At 44.1% G+C, this 11,557-nt stretch overlaps 1 protein-coding gene across 1 annotated transcript; it reads left to right on the forward strand.

The window, feature by feature from the left end:
* Positions 1-1,633: 1,633 nt before the first annotated feature.
* Positions 1,634-10,151, forward strand: LOC112844208 (uncharacterized). The gene is made up of 2 exons (XM_025904068.1): positions 1,634-2,513; positions 5,697-10,151. Exon 2 carries the CDS (start codon positions 5,786-5,788, stop codon positions 7,043-7,045), a length of 1,260 nt encoding a protein of 419 aa, XP_025759853.1. The 5' UTR covers positions 1,634-2,513; positions 5,697-5,785; the 3' UTR covers positions 7,046-10,151.
* Positions 10,152-11,557: the final 1,406 nt, after the last annotated feature.

The raw sequence follows: 11,557 nt of genomic DNA on the forward strand, positions 1-11,557 counted from the left end.
GAAGAATACTCTGCCAAAAATGAGACCACCTGGGCATGGAAGATTCTTCCCGCTGACTCACCTCACCGAAACGGGGCCGCCGAAGCCGCTGTCAGAGTTACCAAGAGAGCCCTTCATACTCTTGGCAATGTAGAGGCTCTTACCTTCAGTGAGTTTCTGACAGCACTCCAGCTAGCTGCCAACCTTGCAAATGAAAGACCCATTGATGCCAGAATTCAGAGCCGAGAAGATCGCATTGACTACATCACGCCGAATAATCTGTTGCTTGGTCGAGCCACACAAAGTGGGGATTTCAAAACGATCGACTTCACAAATTATCCTTTTAAAAGGCTGAAAGAAGTACAAACCACGGTCAACAACTTCTGGAGGTCCTGGAGCCAACTCGCTGGACCAAATCTGTTCATCCGCAGTAAGTGGCATACTGCAGAGAGAAACATTGCTGTTGGAGACATAGTTTGGCTCTGCGACCAAAACGCTTTGTGATTAAAAACCAATGAAAACCAATGAATGTAAAACTAAAACTGGGTTAAATGATAGTTTAGCTAAAGCTAAATACTTTTGTTTATGTTAAATGGCTTCACTAAAGTGTATATATTTTTGTTATGTATTCTGTATAATGCATTTAATTAATCTGAATGATTAACGAAATGTTCTTTATTTTGTTGTGTTTAAAGGTTTTTCACCTACCTATTTACCTACTACCTATCTATCTAGCAAAACAGCTACCTGCCTGAATGAAGCTGAAACTTGTCAAAAATAAATGGAGTGAAATCCAAAGTCGGGTCTTTTCAAGTGTAGGCTCCTCACAGACACAGAACACTTGACATTGTGTGTGATTTCATCACTACCATACAATTCACCAAAGTGACAAACAAATAACACCAGGAATTCATTGGCACAATTGACCATTTCATTAAACATAAAAGGAGATAACAGCAGATGCATTGCTACTGAAAAAAATATAAAATTATCATAGAACTCAACTGGAATGCTATTCCTAAGCACTACGGGCCCTGTGTACAACATAAAATTTCGCAACTCTGTTGCCTTCCATCTATCAATTTCAGACAAGTCCCTTGGCTTGCGGTTAAACTCATTTGGTGTATAAGGTCGCAGAGCTTTCAACTTTTCTGAAATTTCACCTACTGTTTGACTGGACAGCCTAGTTGCAATTACTTTGCCCTTCATCCACAAGTATATGAGTTTTATTGTGACTCCAAGACAACATAGATGCATTTAATCCAAGGGAAACATTGTAATCATCTTAACCATACCAGCTAAAGGAGACAACATTTGATTCAAGTGGTGAATCAACTGAAAAGCGGCATCCATTCGAAGCTTTGCATTAACTTCTGGATGCGTCATTTTGTTCTTCCATTCACCTACTTGAAGACGTTTGTCACAACCTGAATAACTATTATGAGTCTTTATGTTTTTAATGAAAGCTCTTGCAGGTGCATCACACACACACAAATGAACATACCTTAACGGTTATGTGGCAGCTATTGTAAAAAATGCCATTCTTCAAAATGTGGCTTAGGTCCTTAACAAATGGGTCCAAGAACTGAACTACACTTTCTGGCTTACCAAGACCACAGTAGAGACCAACAAGGAATGGTGATTTGGTGTAGTGTAGTGGATTTTTGTATGACATGTATACCTATAAATCTAACATGATGGATTTTTGTACTTATATATCGATCTGAATAACTTTCATGTGGAGTTTTAGGCATGCAGTGGTACACACACACACACACACACACAAGTCATGCAGCACACTCATGAGGCATATCTTCACTGTCCTGTACACACACACACTATAAACCTACACTGGAGTGTTTTATTTTTATGTTATGCATTTAACTCATATATTTGATGTAGTTAGGCCAAGTATTATTCACATTAATATCATAATTATCTTTTATAAACTATGCTATTTGCTGTACTAATGTGTGACCTTTGACCATGTTGTGACCTATTGTCAGAGGGTAAAGCAAAGGGTTAACCTAGGGGTGTCACTTTGGACCGGGCGTTCAGCCAGCGCCAGGTGTGAACTCTGGCCGGCATTTGACCCTGCACCTGCTCCTGGGTGCGTGGGAAAGTTACTCAGCAGCAGGAGGTGGGACCACTGGTACCTTTAAAAGGGGGCCGGGGACAGCCCTCTGGGCTTTTTTCTGCTGTCTGTCCGTGGGGTCGGTCCCTACCTGCATGCGCTTACTGCGAACACCCTAGGGGAGCTTTGCTTTTCCTTCTGTTTTGCTGAGCTACACTGTTCAATAAAACAGCTGGCATAGAACTTTGCTCCTCTCCTGTAATTTTTGTGTTTTTGACTTTAATTGAAATTGGGAAGCTGAGATCCACCTATTGCTAATTCGAAGAATTACTCTCAATTGTGGCAACCACAATTTGGCGACCGGACGAAGGGACAAGGAGTTGGAGGCGTCAGCCGTGGACCTTGGGCGTTGTTGCCACTCTGCGCACCCAGAGAGCACCAAGCGGCCGCATAAGATAAGGTAAGCAGAGCTTTTTCTGCATAAAAATGGTGCTGTCTGAGTGCTGTCTGAGGGGGTTCCGCCGGGGTTCAAGGTATACTTTCGCCTCGCCTTGAAAAAGAACATTAAAATTGTCCTTTGTAATTGGAGAGTTAAAATTGTTAAATTGTTAAAATTTTTAATATTGGAGACAGGAAGGAGCAGAGTTTAATGCTGGGATCTATGTGTAACTTTGCTGTGAACCACGGCGCGGAAGTGTGTGTGTGGCTGCGAGTGGGAGCTGCTGTATGTGTAAAGAGGTTATCTGTCTTGACCTGTGTTTGGGTTGATGACTGCTGAGCCGTGAGGGAGTGTGCGCTAAGTGGGATCTGTTGCTTTCTGTTTTGTTGTGGGTTATAGTTCTTGGGGGAGTTGTTCTGTTATTCTTTAGTGTCGAAGCTGAAGGATAGACTTGTTAGTGTGTGTGTGTGTGCGCAGAAGTAAAAAGATGAAAAGTGATGAAAAGTGAAATATATGTCGGCACCCCCAAGGTGGTTACCGCTGGAAACCTAGTTATCCATTTAGGTAGATAAGGTGACATAGGCTAACTAGGTTAACCATTTAATTGGTTAACCTAGTTAACCCAAGTGAATTGCTAGGTAGTCAGGACTGCTCGGGCTTTGGGGGATTTTTGGAGATAAGAACTCAGCACGTAACGCGGGGGCTTGGGGCTCGCAGTGGGAGTCTGAGGGCTTTCGAGTCCACCGGTCTGGACACGCTGGGTAACTGCGCGCGTCGCTGTATGAAAGGCGACACCTTCGGCCAAAGTGTAAATATGTAAATAGCTGTTACTAACCTTTAAGTATAATCGCTGCTGTAAATATTGCTGATTAGTAGTTTAGAGTATAGTTTCTTGTTGCTGTAAATATTGCTTAATATTAATCTATAAATATAACTAATGTATGGCTGTAAATATGAGTTAAAGGAACACGCGTGAGGGGATGGGTTTTGATTCATAAATTAGAAAAAAGGGAAAATAGGTAAGGTCATACAACGTTGTAAAAGAGATGTTAAATTAGACAAGGTGTTAAAAAATTGAGCAGCTCATTGTGGGACAGATATTCGGCCAAGGGGGGTGTTAAAAGTCATAAGTAAAGTATGTGAGGAAGATTAGAGAGGGAGGTCGGCAAATAACTAGGGCAAGTAAAGTAAAAAAGGGAAATTTACTCTCAAGGTTTGTGTTAAAAATAGGGAAAAAGAAAATCATTGTCAAAATTGGGATTAGACCCTTTAATGTCTTGAGTAAGTAGATACAGGGTTAAATAAATTAATATTGTGCTGACAAAATTGGAGTAGAGTAAATAAGTACTTATCGGTAAGAAGGGAACGAATAGAATCAGATGAGTAAAAATAATAATAAGGTATAAAAACAGAATAAAATAACTGTAAGGTTATAGAAAATAGAGCTCTAAAAAAAAAAAAGGGAAGAGAAAGGAAAGTATAAGCACTACTACTTGCAAATAACTAAAATAGTAAGAAATAATAATGAGACTAACAGTAATTCTAAGATATAGCTGAGATAATAGTAACAGAATGCGAGTGGTGGATGGCATGGCATAAAGTTAATCAAACCGAACTTTAGTAGGAAGTGATTTAAATGAAATCAATAAATAAATGAAAAATAAACTATTGATTAATCTATTTGCATGGAATGGTGTGTATGGAAAATAGCTGGTAAAGGGTGGTGAGTGCACAGCTGATCAACCTGAGGCTCTGGCGACCGTTTCGCGTATTTACAATAAAATCTGTAAGAGGATCTGGTGTTCAAAACAAAAATTAAAAAAAAAAACGGGCTTGCCCAGTGTGGGGCGGGTTGTGTGGGACTTCCCTGTGCCGTTGCCGTAGCAACAACAAGCCAGTGCTCGCTTGGGAGTGCTGGGTAAAAAGTAAGAAATAACAAATTTGTGACTGTGTCCTGACATTCCGAGAGGAGGAGAGCGTAGCAAAATAGATAAGCGTGCTGGTTTAGTAAGTCACAAACATAATATCTCATCCAAATTTAGTTGAAAGAAGTGTTTTAAAAAAGAAAAGAAAAATCAATAAATTAAAAATATATAAATAAAATTTCGGGTGTGTGATTGTGATACATGGGAGTCAGTCAGAGCAAGGAAGGTGGGGCAGGTTATAGCCCTAAGGACCGGGTGATAAAACGACACCCGAGTCAAAGGCGGAGGATTTTAAAATGTATGCGTAAGTGGCATAGTAGAACATCAGGGGCACATCAGTGGCCCCCAAATGGTACCTTTAATATGGCATGTTGTGAAGAGGTGGAGCTAAGCATACATAAGAAAGTGGCCACTGACCTCCAAAAAAATCGTAAGCAAGAAAATAAAAGATTAAAGGAGCGAGAGGTTTTGGGGTGGTTTAGACAAGAGGGGGCTAAATTGAGGCAGAAGCTTGTGGAAAACAAAAGTGTGTCATCAAAAGGGAAAAATGAGATTTCTGAGTCATCACAGGTGTCTCCGTCGGCCCCTTTGTGGCCAGAGAGGCCTCCACCACACGCACACACAAATCAACATTCACAAGTGGGGCAGTATCCTCTGAGACACATGTCCTCTGAGCAAGCTGTAATTAGTGATGGCACACAAGATGTGGACTGTGAATTAACAGGAAGACTCACTGTCACCCTAAAGGATAAGCGCAATGGTGTTGGAGGAGAGAATTGGAGACATGATGGAGAAGAAAGCGAGTGCTCCACTGGCACCTGTTATTCTGATGAAGTTGAACCTTGGTATAGGACAGAGCTGAGTCGCAATGAGGCCACATCTCTACCTGGGAATAAAACTGCAGCAGAGTCAGCAGCACCTCCGACTCAAGAAATGCTGCACCCCCTAACCAAAAGAGATAAGCTACACGAAATGCAGCAACAAAATGAACAGGCTTCACATCGAAAAGAGTTAAGCACTACAGTTATGCTAGAAGAGACACTTGTACGGCTGGATCAGCTGATAAATAGACATTCACAAGGATTAAGGGATCAGGAGAAAACAAAGCATGTGAAGCTTCACACCTTTGAGGCCCCTGTACCAGGACAGACAGGGCCCACAATCAGGAGAATAGAATTGGTGGGAACAATAACAGATAATCCTCCCAGAGGAAAGGAGGCAGCCGCATCTGCTTGTTTCTCACCTCTTGATACTGTTTCAAGTCGGCCTTTGTTAACAGATATCACAGGCCTACAAGACGCCATTTCCAGGGGTCAGCCGGTGGAAAGGAGAGAGAACGAAGGCCATGTGAGGGAGGAGGACAGAGGAATGCGGCTGCGGAGTGGAAAGATGGTGCACAGAGCAAGCAGTCTGCCACATGATTTCCAAAGTCACAAGGATTCGGAAGCAGCATGGCTGGAGCAGGAGAGTGATGAGGGGTATGGAGCCCCTATGTGCCCTATCATGAAGAAAGGAGGGGTCTCAACATATGTGCCGTGGTCATTCATGGACATGGTGGGACTGGCTGAGAGACTGCCTGACCTTTCACAAGGGGCGGGCAAATGGATAACAGCACTCGAGGAAAGTACAGCTGGAGTGACCCTGGCCTTGGGAGATATTAAAGCCCTCCTAATGAAGGTAGTCGGCAAGCACGCAACAGTAAACATCTTTGAAAATGCTAAACTGGGTCGAGTTTGCCAAAGCAATCTGCTGGATGATGTAAATATGGGGATGCATCGTACTGTGTTGTGGGAGGCGCTGAGGAAACAATATCCTGATGATGGAGACCCCTCTAGTTTAGAGGGGGAGGTTTTGAAGGATGAGGAGTGTCCCTCTAAGTGGCTGCATGCTTTTCAGCGCAAATGGAAGGATGAGACGGGAAGCGCCTGGAATGCCAATAAATCTACAGAGGCCTTATTCAAAAGTATGGTGAAAAAGGGATTGCCTGCTCCAGTGCAGCAAAAATTAGAGCAAGTGGTGGGCCTGAGTAAGATGGACTGGCCACTGTTTGTGGAGCACATAGTACATCATGTGAATTATCACAGAAAAGAGAAACAACGAGAGGAAGAGACCAATAAACACCTGACTAATAAATTAACACAGCTACAGTTGGGAGAGCTGACAAAAAACAAAAAGGAGAAAACTAAAACACAGGCCCCGCTGATAACCACACTAACTGAGACACAAGCCCCAGTGGTAGCAGCTACTCCATCTCAGAACTATGCCACGCCTCCCCCACAGGCTCAGACAGTTTTCCAGCCTGCTGCCTCATCAGCACATACACACATCAGTAACTCTCCTGCTCAAACTGGGCCTGCCCTGCCTGCTATACATGTGTACGTGAATCAGGGTGAAAACTCATACCCACAGGGTCGTGGACGAGGCAGGGAGGCGATGAGAGGAGGATTGATAAGGAGAGGACGAGGGAGAGGAGGACAATTACCAACATTTAGGCTCACCCAGCCTAACCCGCAGCAGAGCAATGTGCCTAAAGGAGACATCATATGTTGGAGCTGTGACCAACCTGGACATTTGCAACGGGATTGCCCTGTTAATCCTTGGACGGGGCCCTCAGCAAACTGGTTATAGGGGTGTCCAGAGGAGCCTGAAGGGGAGATGGAGCTACCTGTGGTGTCATTAAATTCATCAAATGAGCCCATCATACCTGTAGAAATACAGGGACACGAATATTCATTTATGGTGGACACAGGTGCGACCTATTCATGTATTGGAACTGAAGGTGCTGGGCTCCCCCTCTCTACAGCATCAGTTAAGACAGTAGGCTTCTCTGGAAAAACACAAGTGATACCCCTCACCCAGCCAGTTCCAATGATGGTATCAGGAAAATCAATTGTTGCACCTTTGTTGTATTCAGCCGACACCCCAATCAATCTTATGGGAAGAGATATTTTGTGCCCTTTAAAAGCAAAAATAATGTGCACCCCTGATGGACTGTATGTGGATTTTCCACAGGAGGAAATACATAGAATGATGCCAACTCAAACTGAAAAAGAGGTTGAACGTCTGATGCAGCCTCTAGTCTATTGGCTGCAGCTAACACCTGAAGAATCCATGCTGAAGCAGGAATGGACAAAGTGGAAAATCTGGGTGCAGACACAGATGGGTGAAGTGGAGGAAGTCCGGCTGCCGTTACATTGCACATTGCTCTTCGACGGAAATCACCGCTTTAAGGATTATGAAGCCTGCTGGGATGAACTGCTTAATAAAAAGCCATTTCTCATAACTAGTGAAGACATTTACATTGGCCCACAAGGAGCGGCAGCAGCAGTAACCCTCCCTGATGAATTAAAAGACTGGTTTCAAGTGCAAAACTCTGTGCCGCATATCACTCTTTTGGTTGCTCGGGGACATGAATCTCATGAGTTGGGGCCTATGATAAAGCAGGCTCTGCAGGTACCAGAATGGGAGCCTACAGAGAATAAATTAATTCATCTATCCAAAGATAGACAGTTTGTCAGAATCTCCATGAAAAATAGTGATGAGAGTGTTGCAACTAAAGTAATGCTAAATGAAAGGCCTGTTACTTTAATGCCTTTGTCAGCAGAACATGAACACCTGCTGAAGCAGGTTCCTGCCCAGCTGTGGTCAACAAACAAAACTGATGTGGGGAAAGTAAAGTCAGCTCAACCAGTAAAAGTAAAACTGAAGCCTGAAATTAAGTTGCCATACATTAAGCAATATCCACTCAAGCCACATGCCATTGAAGGTATCAAACCTATAATTGAGGGGTTGGAAAAGGCTGGTGTATTAATTAAAGCAACCAGCCCATGTAACACACCTATCTGTCCAATTCAGAAGCCAAATTCTAAAGATTACAGATTGGTGCATGATCTCAGAGCTATTAACGCTATAGTAGAATCTGAAACACCAGTTGTTCCCGACCCCCACACATTGCTTTCCAACATCCCACCTGACACACGGTGGTATACAGTAATTGATTTGTGTTCAGCTTTTTTCAGCATTCCATTGCACTCTGACTCTCAGTATCTTTTTGCCTTCACATACCAGAATCAGCAGTATGTATACACACGTCTTCCACAAGGGTTCACTCAGAGCCCTAGTATTTTTAATCGGGTTTTAGCACAAGATTTGCAACACTTAAGTGTCCCAGGTGTCATTTTGCAGTACGCTGATGATCTGTTGATCTGTAGTCCAACTAAGGAGCAGTGTGAGAGAGATTCTATTGCTGTCTTATCTGTACTGGCGGAGGGAGGACACAAAGTGAGTAAAGATAAAATTCAGTTTTGCCAACAATCAGTGGAATATTTAGGAAGACAGCTGAGAGGAGAGAAAAAACTAATTGCTCCATCTCAAATAGAAGCTGTGGTCAAAGCCCCTAAACCGCAAACGGTGGGGCAAATGCTTTCGTTTCTGGGCATGGCGGGATACAGTCGGCCTTGGATTTGTGACTATGCATTTAAAACGGCTCCCCTGCGAGCCCTGATAAGGGCTGCAGGACAAAATAACTGTAAATCTGAGCTGCAGTGGACGGAAGAAGCATCTGCGGCCTTTGAGGCACTGAAGGGGGACATGCAGTCTGCCCCAGCACTGGGTAATCCAGATTATTCAAAACCTTTTCACCTGTATGTAGCCAACAGAGGGAGCTATGCTAATGCTGTATTGATGCAAGATACACCTATAGGGAAGCAACCTTTAGCCTATTACAGCACAAAGCTGGATAACATTGAGGCTGGCCTTCCACCCTGTTATCAAGGGTTGGCAGCAGCAGCATTTGCTTTTCAAAAAGCAGCCTCTTTAACTATGGGTCATCCTGTCATCTTATACACATCACATCAGCTGCATGCGTTGCTCTCTAGCCCGAGATTTGTTATCACTCAGGCTAGGCGGACTGGATATGAGGTAATTCTGTCCGCTCCAGAGTTAACTATTCAAAGGTGTAATACTGTCAATCCAGCCTCTAGAATGATGCTACCTGATGAGGGGATTCCCCATGATTGTCTGCAACAAACTGATAAATTTATGCGAGCACGAGAAGATTTGTTTAATGAACCTATTACAGCGGATTTAACATTGTTTGTTGATGGGTCCTGTTTCAGAGATGAAAAGGGATGCCATGCGGGATACGGCATCGTTCAGCTTAATCCTGCCAATTCAGGTTTCACCACATTGCAGACGCAGAAGGTTGATCAGCCGTGTTCTGCTCAGTTAGCAGAATTGAAGGCTTTGACTGCAGCCTGTAAGCTGGCAGCAGGTAAAAGACTGAATGTCTACACTGATTCAGCATATGCATATGGGGTGTGTCATGTTAGTGCTAACATCTGGAAACAAAGAGGTTTTCAAAGAGCTGATGGCACACCAGTGATACATGGAGAAGCTGTAGCACAATTAATAGAAGCTTTGCAGCTTCCCAGTGCAGTGGCAGTAATTAAATGCCCTGCCCATCAGAAGACAGACACCTTGATTGCTAAAGGGAATAATTTAGCAGATGAAGCAGCTAAGCAGGCAGCTACAGGAGACAAAATGGCACCATTGTTGTTACAGGAGTCACAGGAAGCACCCTTGGTGACACTGCAATCACTTATTGAGGCTCAGAGCGAGGTAGATCCTCAAGAAAAAAGGTTATGGGAAAGGAGAGGTGCAATAAGAAGTACCAGCCCTCCACATGAAGGGCTGTGGAGAAGCGAGCAGGGTCAGTTTGTCATGCCATCCTCCATATTGCCTATAGCTATACGGAAAGCGCATGGAGTGGATCATTGCCACAGGAGGGAAGTTATTAAGAGGTTGCAGGAGGTGTGGTGGTCTCCCCTTTTGATAGCAGAAGTAAACAGAATTTTGAACGAGTGTGAAATATGTGCAAAAAATAATGTGAGAAAAAGCTTTTCAGCACCTCTGGCACATATCCCACCCCCGGATGGGCCGTTTCGACATCTAGTGATTGATTTTATTGACATGGGGATGGAGAATAGGCGAGAAGGGATGAGATATGTTCTTGTTGTAGTGTGCAGGTTCAGTAGGTGGGTGGAAGCAACACCCACCCGTGCACCAGACCATAAGTCTGTTGCCAAGTTCTTGAGTAGAGAGGTTTTTCCTAGATTTGGGTTACCAGACACCATTTCTTCTGATAACGGGCCACACTTTGTTTCTCAAGTCATACAAGTGATGTTGAAAATGTTGGGCATAAGACAGAAGTTTGGGTGTGTGTATCATCCTCAGTCACAGGGAAGTGTGGAACGGCAGAATGGCATTATTAAGGCGAAAATCACCAAAATTATAGCAGATGTAGTAAAAGGCAGTGGAGAAAAGCTAAGTTGGTTGCAAGCTTTGCCTTTGGCTCTCATGTGTATGCGATCTCAAACTAACAGAACTATGTGTTTAAGTCCTCATGAATTGCTCACAGGAAGGCCGATGCCCCTTCCGTACTATCGAGGGCCCTATGAAGGCCCTTCATTAAGCAATTAGAAAATGAAATGGGAAGTTATTTGCGACAACTAACTAGAATACATAAAGTTATCTTTCAACAGGTGAAAGGAGCCACAGCGGACCCGAGACGCAGAGATTCCTGACCATCTGCTGACATACGGCCAGCGACCAGGTGTACTTGAAAGTGATTAAGAGAGGTGGGACCAACCTAGAAGGGAAGGCCCGTACACAGTTATCCTAGCAACTCCAACAGCTGTTAAAGTTGCAGGTAAGGGGGCATGGTTTCATTTGTCCTCCTGCACCAAGGCACCTCAGCCTGAGCCAGGAGCGTCACAAGAAACAGAGGGACAGAGGAGGGGCAGGCCAAGCCGCCCCACGGGTGACGTCGCAGCCGCACGAAGGGGACGGTGCCACCTCCCCACAGGGAATCAGGAGATCTCAGAGACTGGCAGCGAGGCACAGCTGTAGTGATTCAACCACAGGGGGACCCCTCCCGACCACCAGGAGCACCTGTGTAGTGAAGAGGGGGGGCTCTACAGCTGAAAGTTAACTGGTCCAGACAGAAGCCTAGTTAAAATAGATCCTCAAAAGAGTGGTTTAGCAAGTAGGGATATTTTAATACTGAAAAGGGGTTTAATCGGTGGGCGGAGAAAGAGGGCGAGCAGTAAGTGTAGCAGAGGGAAAATGAGCAGGTAGAGA

This window comes from Oreochromis niloticus, linkage group LG16, assembly GCF_001858045.2.
Source record: "Oreochromis niloticus isolate F11D_XX linkage group LG16, O_niloticus_UMD_NMBU, whole genome shotgun sequence".
Taxonomy (NCBI): domain Eukaryota; kingdom Metazoa; phylum Chordata; class Actinopteri; order Cichliformes; family Cichlidae; genus Oreochromis; species Oreochromis niloticus.

Excerpts from the sequence above, each read along its gene's own strand:
- LOC112844208 (XM_025904068.1), top strand. The coding sequence starts at position 5,786 with ATGCGGCTGCGGAGTGGAAAGATGGTGCACAGAGCAAGCAGTCTGCCA.